The sequence below is a fragment of the Stomoxys calcitrans genome, chromosome 2 (assembly GCF_963082655.1).
Source record: "Stomoxys calcitrans chromosome 2, idStoCalc2.1, whole genome shotgun sequence".
Taxonomy (NCBI): Eukaryota; Metazoa; Arthropoda; class Insecta; order Diptera; family Muscidae; genus Stomoxys; species Stomoxys calcitrans.
In genome coordinates, this window is record NC_081553.1 from 8,587,466 (window position 1) to 8,603,205 (window position 15,740).

Consider the following 15,740-nt stretch of genomic DNA (forward strand, 5'->3'; position numbering starts at 1 on the left):
ATTTCGATCACACATCGAAATGATGTTAATAACAGAATACCATCAGGATAAAATTAGGCGAATCATTTTAGAATTGCGCTATGCACTTGAAAATTCGATTTAAAATTAAGTTTTTCGATTTTTTTGATTCGGTTAATCATTCTCTTGTGGTGAATATCTAAAATTGTTGTATTTTTACACCGTTTAACCACTATGCAAAATAGTCTATAAAAGCCAAGCTATTGACTTTGTCCTTCAAATAAAATAAATGGTCGGTATCAACGTCCCCACCAGCTATCCGAGAATTCCAGGATAAGGATACTCCAGTGAGTGTGGCTGTATGGGCCAAGATGCTTCTCATGTTTTAGTTGCATTCCATTTCCCTCATTGTTTTTTTTTTTTTTTTTGTATAGCAAAGTAGTTGGGGCTAGAGATAACTTATGTTTTTAGAGCTGTGCGCCACACACACACACACACAAACACATTTCTATGAAAATATCCATCACGCGTTATCTACGTTTGTTTGTAAGCATGGGGTTATGTTCTCAACTCCAACTTTTTTGTGCATCCTTGGCTGTATGCTAGGCAATGCCAATACAATTTGGCAGCCATTATGACATGGCATGGTGGCATTGGTGGCAACTGCGTGCCATTCCCCTCTCGCTAATGTATGTCAAATGTCTATGACTTATGACTTTCAATATATAATCCCATCTGATGCATAAATAGTCACGTTTGTACGTATTTATATCACGAATATCTTTCGCTGAATTATTTGACTTATACGCCATTTTTCAGTGACTGTCTATGACTCCCATGCCATTGCATTTTTAGGGAAATTCGGCTTCCCGCCGCAGATAAATTGCAAAGCATCTGTTAAGAACATTCAAATCTATTGTCTTCTTTGGCACGCTTGAGTTAATCAAACCATTTTGAAGGCAAGAAAAAATGAAAAGTAAATATGGAAAAATATAGTCAAGTCATAATATTTTTTTGCATTTTTTCGATCTCATTTACACATGAAAACCCCTAGCTACAACACTAAATTTTAACCCAGCAAAACAAGTGGTTTAAGCATGCATGAAGCTTTTAAACCCTTATTAATCATTTCCGTGAATAGCTGAGACGGCTAGATCGACTCAGAAAGTGAGCGAATCATTTTGGTTCAACTGTGTCCATCAGGGAAGATTTTAGTCTCATAGTCTTCTAACACAGTATTAACTTCTCTGTTTCTGTAAGGTGAACCCAGAAGATTCTCTCTAGAATCGATCTCAATGTAGTGAGTACTTTAAGACTTCTCACAGACTGCCTCAACAAAAACCAGTCAGGAAAGACTAAAGTCGGTCAGACCGACTGTATAATACCCTACACCACCTATAATACGTACGTCTTTCAATGGAACCTATGAAATGTATTTAATTTTGAATACCTATTTAAATAAAAGCCAAATTCTTCAGCATCAGCCTTATTTGTGCCCATACACCGACGGAAGACAAAGACGAGCAGATCAAGGATATTTTCTACGAGCGCCTAGAGAGATAGAATATGACCGCTGCCCCGCCCATGATATTCAAATCGTTCTGGGAGATTTTAATGCGAAGATAGGGAAAGAAGACAATTTTGGTCCAACAGTCGGAAAGTTTAGCTTTCACGAGATAACGCACAGTAATGGGTTGGGCCTGATAGATTTCGCCGCGGCAAAAAACATGGTAGTTTGTAGCACCAGATTTCAACATAAAAATAAAGGGTGATTTTTTTGAGGTTAGGATTTTCATGCATTAGTATTTGACAGATCACGTGGGATTTCAGACATGGTGTCAAAGAGAAAGATGCTCAGTATGCTTTGACATTTCATCATGAATAGACTTACTAACGAGCAACGCTTGCAAATCATTGAATTTTATTACCAAAATCAGTGTTCGGTTCGAAATGTGTTCATTCACCGTAACGTTGCGTCCAACAGCATCTTTGAAAAAATACGGTCCAATGATTCCACCAGCGTACAAACCACACCAAACAGTGCATTTTTCGGGATACATGGGCAGTTCTTGAACGGCTTCTGGTTGCTCTTCACTCCAAATGCGGCAATTTTGCTTATTTACGTAGCCATTCAACCAGAAATGAGCCTCATCGCTGAACAAAATTTGTCGATTCACTGAAAATGATTTCACTGAAAATGATTCACTGAAAATGATTTGCAAGCGTTGCTCGTTAGTAAGTCTATTCATGATGAAATGTCAAAGCATACTGAGCATCTTTCTCTTTGACACCATGTCTGAAATCCCACGTGATCTGTCAAATACTAATGCATGAAAATCCTAACCTCAAAAAAATCACCCTTTATTCACAAAGCCACATGACTCTCACCCTATCAAAACACGAGAAACCAAATTGATCACGATGTGATAGATGGAAGGCATTCATCCAGCGTGTTAGATGTACGATCGATCCGTGGAGCGAATATAGATTCGGATCATTACCTTGTTGCAGCAAAGTTTCACACCCGCTTGAACATGACGAGGAAAGTACGATCTGACACTGCACGGAAGCTGGACACTGAAAAGCTGCAAACACAACAGATGGCAGTGGCATACTTCCCTCGACTGACCCAACTGTTTGATGAAAGCACTCCTTGTTCCGATGATATAATAATGCAGTGGCAAACTATTTCCCACTCCATGGAAAATGCCGCGAAATCCGTACTTGGGTACCGGAAGCCTCCTCCGAGAAACCCATGGTACGACCAAGAGTGTCGAGATACTACTGAAGCCAAGAATGCAGCATATAGAGCAACCCTGCAATCAGTTGCAACGCGCGAGATGAAGGAAAGGTATCGGGAGAAAAGGAGAAAGGAGAAACGTCTATTCCGCAGAAAGATCAAGTAAAAGCGTGCCAAGTTCGGCAGGGCCGAATCTTACATACCCTCCACCATGGATCGCATTTGTCGAGTTCTTTTCCCGGCATCTCTTCTTAGGCAAAAAAGGATATAAGAAAAGATTTGCTCTGCTATTAGAGCGATATCAAGATATGGTCCGGTTTGGACCACAATTAAATTACATGTTGGAGACCTGTTTTAAATTTCAGCCAATTCGAATACGAAATGCGCCCTTTAGGGGCTCAAGAAGTTAAATAGCGGGATCGATTTATATGGGAGCTGTATCACGAAATAGACCGATTCAGACCATAATAAACACGTATGTTGATGGTCATGAGAGGATCCGTCGTTTCAGGCAAACCGGACAATAATTGCGATCTCTAGAGGCTCAAGAAGTCAAGATCCCAGATCGGTTTATATGGCAGCTATATCAGGTTATGAACCGATTTGAACCGTATTTGACACAATTGTTGAAAGTTAGAATAAAATACGTCATCAAAATCTTCTGCCAAATCGGATAGGAATTGCGCCCTCTAGAGGCTCAAGAAGTCAAAACCCAAGATCGGTTTATATGACAGCTATATCAGGTTAAGGACCGATTTGAACCATACTTGGCACAATTGTTGGATATCATAACAAAATACGTCGTGCAAAATTTCATTCAAATCGCATAAGAATTGCTCACTCTAGAGGCTCAAGAAGTCAAGACCCAAGATCGGTTTATATGGCAGCTATATCAAACCATGGACCGATATGGCCCATTTACAATACCAACTGACCTACACTAATAAGTAGTATTTGTGCAAAATTTCAAGCGGCTAGCTTTACTCCTTCGGAAGTTTGCGTGCTTTCTACAGACAGACGGACGGATAGACGGACGGATAGACAGACGGACGGATAGACGGACCAACAGACGGACGGACGGACAGACAGACAGACAGACGGACGGACAGACGGACGGACGGACAGACGGACGGACAGACGGATGGACGGACGGACAGACGGACGGACAGACGGGCGGACACGGATCGACATAAAATGTCGCGACGATCAAGAATATATATACTTTATGGTGTCTCAGATGAATATTTCGAGTAGTTACAAACAGAATGACAAAATTAGTATACCCCCCATCCTATGTTGGAGGGTATAATAAGAAAATGGAAAGAAGTGAGTGTGAGCGACTTGACATGTACTGGAGTCAGAATGAAGTCCGGAAATTCTATCAAAGAATTAAACATCAAATCGAAGGCTTTAGTGCAGGCACATACTCCTGCAGCGACATAGCGATAACATGCTGAAGATATGGAAAGAACATTTAACCCAACTGCTAGTGTCCGATGTTGGCGACGAAGAGGATACCGCTGAACCAATCCCTGATGATGGCACAGAAGGTTTATCTCCTAGTAAGAATGAGGTCCAAGTAGCAATGACCCGACTAAAGAACAACAAGGCAGCAGGAGCCGACGGGCTACTCGCTGAACTATTTAAGACCGGAGGTGACACGCTGATTAGGCGCATGCATCAGCTTATCTGCGCAATCTGGCTAGAAGAACGCATACCCGATGATTGGAATCTCAGCATACTATGTCCCGTACACAAGAAAGCAGACAAGACGGAATGTGCCAACTACAGGGGAATAAGTCTCCTTGCCATCGCATACAAGATACTCTCGAGCGTACTGTGTGAAAGATTAAAACCTAAAGTCAATGAGATAATTGGGCCCTATCAATGCGGCTTTAGACCTGGTAAATCAACCCTGGACCAGATATTCACATTGCGCCAAATCCTGGAAGAGACCCGAGAAGGACAAATCAACACCTACCATCTCTTTGTTAACTTCAAAGCTGCCTTCGATACTCCTTTACATTCAAAGGTATTTCAAGCCATGTCTGAGTTTGGTATTCCTGCAAAATTAATAAGACTCTGCAGGATGACACTTGCTGATACGAGTACCTCAGTAAGAAAAGGAAAGAATCTCAATTTCAGACAAGGAGACAGCCTATCGTGTGATCTCTTTAATATCCTGCTGGAGAAAATTATACGAGATGCAGATTTGAATAGAGATATGGCACACTAATCACAAGAGAACACATGCTACTCGCCTATGCCGACGACACCAAAATCATAGGTCGTTCACCGGAAGTAGTAACTGCAGCCTTTGAAAGAATCGAAAGAGAGTCAGTGAAAATGGGTCTGACAGTAAATGAAGATAAGACGAAATGGATGGTTTCAACTCCCAAAACACCCTGTACAACCGAGCAGATAAAGAAAATGGAGATAGTTGGGAACCATAACTTTGAGACAGTCAGTAACTTTATCTACCTCAGTCCTTGGAGTATTTGAGAGAAAGATTCTTCGTAAAATATATGGAACAGTTTGCGTTAATGGAGAATATAGGCGACTTATGGATCATGAGGTGTTATGAGCTGTATGACGACGATAGCATAGTTATACGCATCAAAATACAACGGCTGCGTTGGCTAGGTCATGTTGTCAGAATGGATGAAGAAGCTCCAGCAAAGAAGTCTTTTGAAGGCAAACACGGCGGTACACGAGAACCAGGAAGACTAAAAGCCCGATGGAAAGATCAAGTGGTGGGAGACTCCTCGAAACATGCTGTCCGAGATTTTAGAATGAGCGCAGAAGATTGAAGCGCTTGGAACATTATTCTACGTTCGGCTAGTGGATCAAAGTGGATGGCTGTCATAGCCAATTAAAGTAAGATTTAGTTTCTATCGTAAGATATTCTGACGATAGGAACGAAATTGTGGCTACCACAGACTTAATGAACCGTACCCCCCGATGAAAGCTGCTTTATGTAAATCTTGCACATGTATTGCAACGTTAAATAAAATGTCTCGTGCTAAATTTTGCAAAGATCAGAGCAAAACTGTGGCTTCTACAACCTCAAAAGGCCATATCGGGTGAAAGATGTATATGGGAGCTATATTTAAATTTGTTCCGATTTTAGTGAAACTTTGCACACGTAATGGGGGGTCAAATAAAACATCTCCTGCAAATTTTTGTAAAGATCGAGGCTTCGACAGCCATATCGGACGATGGATATATTGGGTTGCCCAAAAAGTAATTGCGGATTTTTCATATAGTCGGCGTTGACAAATTTTTTCACAGCTTGTGACTCTGTAATTGCATTCTTTCTTCTGTCAGTTATCAGCTGTTACTTTTAGTTTGCTTTAGAAAAAAGTGTAAAAAAAGTATATTTGATTAAAGTTCATTCTAAGTTTTATTAAAATGCATTTACTTTCTTTTAAAAAATCCGCAATTACTTTTTGGGCAACCCAATATATGGGAGTTACATCGCAATCTAGACCGATTGTGACGAATTTTTTTCACATATTAAGACCGTTATCAGTAGATCGGTCTATGTGACAACTATATGAAAATATGGTCCGATCTGAACCATATTTGAGGAGAATGTCGGGAGACTTAAAACAACTTACTGTTTCTAATTTCATCGGAATCGGATAGTAAATGCGCCCGTTACGGGTTTAAAACCCTAAACCAGCTTATCGGTCTGTATGACAAATAAATTGCCAATTTTGCCCATGAACATTCCACTAAGGAACTGGGCCAAACTTCTCACATATCAATGAGTGCAGTCCGATTCAAGTTTAAGCTCAATGATAGGGGGCCTCCTCTTTATAGCCCAATCCTAACGGCGTGACGCAGTGCGACACGTCTTTAGAGAGAAGTTTTACATGGTATAGTACCTCACAAATGTTGTCAGCATTAGAAGGGGTCTATATGTAAATATGGTCCAATATGGGCCTTATTCGGTTTGAATATCGGGATCCCTAGTACAACTTCTTGTTTCAAATTTCAGCGAAATTGGCAAAAAAAAGTCGTATTTTATGGGCTTAAGACCTTGAATCGGCAGATCGGTCTATATGACAGCTATATCCACATATAGTCCGATTTGGCCAATTCCAGAACTTAACATGCGTATAGAAGAAATTAAAGTCTGTGCTAAATTTCAACTCAATATCTCAATTTTTAAAGACTCTGGCGTGTTTACAACTGACTGAAACACGGAAGGATGGACAGACACACGAACATCGTTAAATTGTCTTAGAATTTTACTACGATCAGAAATATATACACTTTGTAAGGTCGGAAATGGATATTTGGATGTATTGCAAACGGAATGATTAAATGAATATGCTATCCTATGGTGGTGGCAATGAAACTCTTTCACCAAAGGATATGTTTGTTTAAAAGCTGTGAAAATTTAGCTCTAACCTTTAAAGTTTGAACAAAATTTTTTTCAGTGTAAGGAAAAAACTTCACAAGAGACGCCAGCGCTGGGAGGGGATAACAAACACTGAAAAATTTGTTTGATGTTTTCGCCGTAATTTGAACCCATGCTTTCAGCATCAGAGGCGTGCTTAGCTTAGCACGATGTAGCTTGACTACATCACATGAGAGACGTTTGTAGTAAAACGTCTCTCATCTGATGAGAGACATCCAATCGTAGTTCTACGCAGTGGATTCCACAACCGGTTTCACTATCCATCTTCGATCCATTCGTAAAGATAATGAAATCCCCAAGCTTGACTCGCCATTTCTGCCACTTGAACAGTATCTTGATCCCAGGCGTAGAGGTGTATCGGCTATATACCTAGCAACACCTCCAAGAAGCTGGGGTCTGACATATGGACATAGCATAATGGAATCATTAAGGGATACTTCAGTCAAGATTCGTTAATCTCTTCAAGATTCTGTATTGACTTTAAATATTAATTAAGGTTAATGAATCGAGTCGTTACGATTCGTACATTCGTTATGATGTACGCACTGAACTGTACGTACTGAAATACATACATATTAAATATTTTTAAAAGATATACATTCTAAAATATTCCCTAAAGTTTTGCTGTGCAAATGGCATATTTAGTTCTCATTCCTTACGTATAGAATTTTTATTATGTTCGTGATTTTGTCTACCGTTTGATGTCGTTCGCATAAAAATCAAAAAGCCAAGATGTGTGGCAAGAAGGTTCACAAAAAAAAAAAAAAAAGAATCCTTGACGCATGTGATAACTGTAATAATGATGACGTGTTGCAGCAACTCCAACGTTAACGCATATACGAAAACGCAGAACATTGCCAGAAGCAACACCAATGCTACCATCACAACCAGGGTTTCAAATAACCTTCTCTACGTCTCCTTTGCCAGTTGTGATATACTGTGATTTGGAGCGAAATCTCGAACAAACTAAAAAGAATAAAACTTCCAGCATATAAAGAATACAGCTCACATATGTATGAACTTTCCTTCTTTCATCCAATCATTCACTCCTTGCTTCGTTTATTCATTCATAGTTACGTACGAAATTTATTTCCATTTTCACTTCATGCAGAAATATTAACAACAATTATGTCAAGAGAGTGAACATTTATGATTTATTTCCATGGGGCTGACGCCAACGCTAACAATGGCGATGGTGATGGTGATGTCAGTGGAGTTAGCAGTGATTGAAACTATTGCCACCCTTTTGATAGAGGGAATGCTTTAAAGACTAACACAAATGAATTGCTTTAGAATGTATGCTCGTTCTCAAGCTTTTGAACTTCTAAAGAATAGCCATCAAGAAGGCGTGACGAGCATCACTAATTATTCCACAATTTCTATTGCCCACCACAAGCACTATATGACGAATAGAGTGTTATATGTTCAAAAAAACATGTGATAAGTTCGGCCGGGCCGAATCTTATATACCCTCCACCATGGAACGCATTTGTCGAGTTCTTTTCCCGGCATCTCTTCTTAGGCAAAAGAGGATAAAAGAAAAGATTTGCTCTGCTATTAGAGCGATATCAAGCTATGCTCCGGTTTGGACCACAATTAAATTATATGTTTGAGACCTGTGAAAAATGTCAGCCAAAAAATAATTGAGCCCTTTGGGCGCTCAAGAAGTAAAATAGAGAGATCGATTTATATGGGAGCTGTATCAGGCCAAAGACCGATTCAGACCATAATAAACATGTATGTTGATGGTCATAAGAGGATCTGTCGTACAAAATTTCAGACAAATCGAATAATAATAAAAACCTCTAGAGGCTCAAGAAGTCAAGACCCAAGATCGGTTTGTAACAGCTACATCATGTTATAAACCGATTTGAACCATACTTGACACAGTTGTTGGATATCATAACAAAACACGTCGTGCAAAATCTCATTCCAATCAGATAAGAATTACGCCCTCTAGAAGCTGAAGAAGTCAAGACCCAAGATCGGTTTATATGGCAGCTATATCAGGTTATGAACCGATTTGAACCATACTTTACACAGTTTTTGAATATCATAACAAAACAGGTCGTGCAAAATTTCAGCCACATCGGATAAGAATTGCGCATCCAGAGGCTCAAGAAATCAAGACCCAAGATCGGTTTATGTGGCATCTATATCAGGTTATGGACCGATTTGAACCATACTTTACAGAGTTGTTGGATGTCATAACATAACACGTAGTGCCGAATTTCATTCCAATGGGATAAGAATTGCGCCCTCTAGAGGCTTAAAAAGTCAAGACCCAAGATCGGTTTATGTGGCAGCTATATCAGGTTATAAACCGATTTGAACCATACTTGACACAGTTGTTGGACATCATAACAAACTACTTCGTGCAAAATTTCATTCAAATCGGATGAGAATTGCGCCCTCTAGAGGCTCAAGAAGTCAAGACCCAAGATCGGTTTATGTGGCAGCTATATCAGATTATAAACCGATTTGAACCATACTTAGCACAGTTGTTGGAAGTCATAGCAAAACACGTCGTGCAAAATTTCATTCCAATCGGATGACAATTGCGCCCTCTAGAGGCTCCAGAAGTCAAGACCCAAGATCGGTTTATATGGCATCTATATCAGGTTATTGACCGATTTGAACCATACTCGGCAAAATTGTTTGATAAAATAACAAACTACTTTGTGCAAAATTCCATTCAAATCGGTTAAGAATTGCGCCCTCTAGAGGCCCAAGAAGTCAAGACCCTAGATCGGTTTATATGGCAGCTATATCAGGTTATTGACCGATTTAAACCATACTTAGCACAGTTGTTGGAAGTCATAGCAAAACACGTCATGCAAAATTTCATTCCAATCGGATAAGAATTGCGCCTTCTAGAGACTCAAGAATTCAAGACCCAAGATCGGTTTATATGGCAGCTATATCAAAACATGGACCGTTATGGCCCACTTACCATCCCAATTGATCTACACCAATAAAAGTTATTTGTGCATGATTTCAAGCGGCTAGCTATACTCCTTCGAAAGTTAGCGTTCTTTCGACAGACAGAAGAACGGACGGACATGGCTAGATCGATATAAAATATCACGACGATCAAGAATATATGTACTTTATGGGGTCTCAGACAAATATTTCGAGTAGTTACAAACAGAATGACGAAATTAGTATACCCCCATCCTATGGTGGAGGGTATAAAAAGTATTTTCTTAACATAAAGACTCAAAGGCGAAGTTATTTGATATCACACAATAATAAAAGAAAATCTTTGGAAACGTGACCCCATATTTTATGAAAACATACAAAACTCTTGGTCTATAAGTAGGTGGGATGAAAGGCAAAAAGACCTAAGCTTAAAGCAGAAATATCCAAATTGCGTTTCTGCATTTATAAAAATACCATTTTATTGATGGAATCCATATCTCAAATCTAGATTTGATTGAAATATCTTCCGCATGACTAATTGTGGAAGAAACTGTACAAAATGGACTATTATATATTTTTTTTAATTTCGCCACAAATTGTTCTTAGATAAACAACAAAAGATTTCAATCACAACTAATATTTGCAACTTATAATTATGTTTGCTTTCATTTGAGTCCTCACTAAACTTCCTGGTCGAAATTCTCCAAAGAAAACAATGCATTTAGAATTGAATGGCTTTATTGTTGGCATCATTCTATGCAATCCACAGGATAATCTTTAGCTAAAGTAAAACTTTTAGTTATTTTTTTTTCTCCTCCTCGCCGTTGCTTTCTTCTCGTTTTTATTCTTCGTCTTTGTGTCATTCTCAAGCAGGAAAACTTTTTGCGTAATTTTTCAAATAAGATTCTTTGTGTCAGAGTTATCTTTGACGCTGATGATGTGACCCCCAACGAGCGAACAGTTTAACAAAAGACTTTATTTCCCTCGTCCCCCTCCGTTCCTTCTTTTTTCCCTTGGCTAGCAAGTTCACTTTCCCAATCACTAAGTACGAAGAGGAAGGCGGAAAATGCTCACAAAAAACCCCAAGAATAAAGGGATGAAACTCAATTTCCGATTAACGTTTTTCAGAGTGTAAGAGTGTTCACATTTTTGAGCACATTTGTGTAAACAGAATGTTGAAAATTTTTAAATCAAATGAAGGCAAAGGACGATTTTAGCAGTCGTTACCACGCAGGCAAGGAGAACAATCTACGAATAGACGATTGTAAGTTTTTAAATCATTGAAATATAATCATATGATGACTTCACCATATGATAAAAGACCAAAAACAAGTGAAAAGGAGTTAAGTTCGGCCGGGCCGAACTTTGGATACCCCCCACCTCGGGTATATATGTAAACCACCTTTCATTAAAATCCGGTGTAAATTGCCTACGTTATGTCCCATAGCAGTTACATCGAAATATGTTCCGATTTGGACCAAATACTAATCGGTACAAGTCATTGTTAAATTGTGTTTAACAAAATATTGTTCTTTTTAGAAGCTATAACTAAAAATAAACCGATCTGAACCATATGCGACACGGATGTCGAAAAGCCTAACACAACGAACTGTCCCAAATCTCGGCGAAATCGGACAATAAATGAGCATTTTATGGGCACAAAACCTAAAACCAAGTGATCGGTCTATATGGCAGCTGTATCCAAATCTGGACGGATCTGGGCCAAATTGACCAAGGATGTCGAAGGGCCTAACACAACTCACTGTCCCAAATTTCAGCAAAATCGGATAATGAATTTAGCTTTTATGGACCTATGACCCTAAACCGGCGGATCGGTCTCAATGGCAGCTATATCCAAATCTGGATCGATCTGAACCACATTGACAAAGGATGTCGAATGGCCTAACACAACCCACCGTCCCAAATTTCAGCAAAATCGGATAATAAATGTGGCTTTTATGGGCCTAAGACCCTTAACCGGCGGATCGGTCTATATGACAGCTATATCCAAATCTGGACCGATCTGAGCCAAATTGATGAAGGATGTCGAAGAGCCTAACACAACCCACTGTCCCAAACTTCAGTAAAATCGGATAATAAATGTGGCCTTTATGGGCCTAAGACCCTAAATCGGAGGATCGGTCTATATGACAGCTATATCCAAATCTGGACCGATCTGAGCCAAATTGACGTAAGGATCTTGAAGAGCCTAACACAACTCACTGTCCCAAATTTCAGCAAAATCGGATAATAAATGTGGCTTTTATGGGCCTAAGACCCTTAACCGGCGGATCGGTCTATATGACAGCTATATCCAAATCTGGACCGATCTGAGCCAAATTGACGAAGGATGTCGAAGAGCCTAACACAACCCACTGTCTCAAATTTCAGCAAAATCGGATAATAAATGTAGCTTTTATGGGCCTAAGACCCTAAATCGGCGGATCGGTCTATATGGGGGCTATATCAAGATATTATCCGATATAGCCCATCTTCGAACTTAAGCTGCTTATGGACAAAAAAAAAGAATCTGTGCAAAGTTTCAGCTCAATATCTCCATTTTTAAAGACTGTAGGTTGGATGTTGGGAGACTTAAAACTGCACACTATTCCAAATTTCAGCGAAATCGGATGAAAATTAAAGCTTTTATTTTATCGGGAGATCGGTGTTTATGGCAGATATATCTAAATAAAGTTCGATCGGATATCGGGAGGCTTAAAATAACCCACTATTTTAAATTTCAGCTAAATCGGGTAATACATAAAGCCTTTATGAGCTTCAGACCCTTTATCGGGAGATCGGTCTACATGACAGCTATATCTAAATATGAACCGATCTAATCTATATTTAGGTCATGTGTCGGGAGGCTTATAATAACCGTTTGTTGCAAATTTCAGCGAAATCAGGTAATAAATAAAGCTTTTATGGTCTTCAGACCCAGACCCTTTATCGGGAGATCGGTCTATATGGTAGCTATTCAGCAAAATCGGATGAAAAATAAAGTTTTTAATGGGCATTAGACCCTTTATCGGAAAATCAGTCTATATGACAGCTATATCTGAATACATTCCGATTTTTACTATATTTGGGTCAAATAGCCACTGATTGAAATTTCAGTGAAATTGGGTATTAAATGCAGCTTTTATGGGTTCCAGACCCTTAAAAGGCAGATCGGTCTATATGGCAGCAATATCTAAATATAGTTCGATCTGAAAGATATTTAGGGTTTGAAGTTCATAAAAGCTTTATGTATTGTATTACCCGATTTCGTCGAAATTTGATATAGTGAGTTGGTTTAAGCCTCCTGACATCCGACCAACATATGGGTCAGATCAGACTTCATTGATATACCTGTCATATAGACGGATCTTCCAATTTAGGGTCAATTGTTACTTGTATATGACTTAAGACTTACCAAGTCTTGTTTTTGGGAGCCGAGGGTTTCACTCAAACCAGAGGTTTTGGTCTCTCACTACTGCTGTATCGCAATGACCCACAAATTGCCAAAGTGAGTCTATTAATAGAATGTCATTTGCTAAGACTCTTAATTTGCAATTTTAACCAAACCAGCCTTCATTTTCTACAGTGCTTCGCAAAAGTTAAAGTAAAGTGGATCTTCTCTTACCGATTGTAAGGACTTCCCAAAAGAACAAACGAATTCTTGCACACAATTTCCGTTCTTATCAACTTTTCTGAAGAAGAGCTACAAGATGATTTTCCATTAAGAAGAGAAAAAGGACTTTCTTTATTCAAAAATAAAAACGATTCAAAAAACCAAATGTAAAAGTTTTGTGTTTACCTTTAGTAACAAACAAAAACTTTCGCTTGTGTGTAAAACAACAACTTACACTAAAAAAAAAAATGGAAAAAAATCTTGCAAACAAACTATGAAAAGATTTCGTTTTTCAGCTTTTTGCATTTTAAATTCAAAAACTATTAGCAACAAATCCACAAAAACTAATGTTAAAATAAGAAAAAAATCAAGAAAAAATAAAACAAGTAAAAAGGCACAAAGTTCGGCCGTACCGAACATTGGATACCCACCACCTCGGGTATATATGTAAACCCCCTTTCGTCACAATCCGGTGAAAATTGGATAACTTATGCACCCAAATTCGGCACGGACATTGAGTGGTCTTATAAATATAAGTCACTGTGGAATTTTTTATTTGAAATTTCAACAAAATCGGGTAATAAATAAAGCTTTTATGAGCTTCAGATCCTTAACCGGCATATCGGTCTATATGACAGCTATATCTAAATATTGTCCAATCTAAACCATACTTTGGTCAGATGTTCAAATAGTTCACTGTTTCAAATTTCAACGAAATTGGGCAATAAAGCTTTTATGGGCTTCAGACCCTTTATAGGCAGATCGGTCTTTATGGCAGCTATATCTAAATATAGTCCGATCAGAACGATACTTGGGTCAGATGTCGGGAGGCCTAAAACTACCCACTGTATCAAATTTCAGCAAAATCGGAAGAAAAATTAAGTTTTTTATGGGTACTAGACTCTTTATCGGAAAATCGGTCTATATAGCAACTATATCCAAATAGGGTCCGATTAACCAGCGTGCATCAAAGAGACGTGTCTGTGGCAAATTTCAGCTCAATATCTCAATTTTTGAAGCCTGTAGAGTGATTACAACAGACGGACGGACGGACGAACTGACGGACAGTCGGACAGGCTGACAGTCACATGGACATCGTTAAATCGTCTTAGAATTTTACGAAAATCCGCAATATATATAATTTGTAGGATCGGAAATCCATATTTCGATGTGTTGCAAATGGAATGACTAAATGAATATACCCCCTACCCTACGGTGGTGGGTATAAAAATAAAGGGTGATTTTTTTGAGGTTAGGATTTTCATGCATTAGTATTTGACAGATCTCGTGGGATTTCAGACATGGTGTCAAAGAGAAAGATGCTCAGTATGCTTTGACATTTCATCATGAATAGACTTACTAACGAGCAACGCTTGCAAATCATTGAATTTTATTACCAAAATCAGTGTTCGGTTCGAAATGTGTTCATTCACCGTAACGTTGCGTCCAACAGCATCTTTGAAAAAATACGGTCCAATGATTCCACCAGCGTACAAACCACACCAAACAGTGCATTTTTCGGGATGCATGGGCAGTTCTTGAACGGCTTCTGGTTGCTCTTCACTCCAAATGCGGCAATTTTGCTTATTTACGTAGCCATTCAACCAGAAATGAGCCTCATCGCTGAACAAAATTTGTCAAAATTTGAACACATTTCGAACCGAACACTGATTTTGGTAATAAAATTCAATGATTTGCAAGCGTTGCTCGTTAGTAAGTCTATTCATGATGAAATGTCAAAGCATACTGAGCATCTTTCTCTTTGACACCATGTCTGAAATCCCACGTGATCTGTCAAATACTAATGCATGAAAATCCTAACCTCAAAAAAATCACCCTTTATATACATATGTAAGTCTATGTCAAAAGAACTCTTTTTTTTAAGCCTTCGAAATAAAATATTTTCATTCGCATATTTCCCTTTGGTTTTAATAAATTTCCTTTTGGTCCTTTCATTACAGAATCACGAGATACTCAATTTGGAACCATATACACAGTATAAGGTTACCGTTCAGGTCTTTAACCCCGAGGGTTTGGGCCCTGAAACAACAATATTGGTCATGACCGATGAAGGAGGT

At 38.8% G+C, this 15,740-nt stretch overlaps 1 protein-coding gene across 1 annotated transcript in view; it reads left to right on the forward strand.

Annotated features, from left to right (window-relative positions):
- LOC131995287 (protein sidekick-2-like) overlaps positions 1-15,740 on the forward strand; it is a 188,255-nt gene that overhangs the window by 160,512 nt on the left and 12,003 nt on the right. Inside the window, exon 9 of the mRNA XM_059363754.1 lies at positions 15,624-15,738. Coding sequence (XP_059219737.1) covers positions 15,624-15,738 — 115 coding nt within the window. The remainder of the gene's footprint in view (positions 1-15,623; positions 15,739-15,740) is intronic.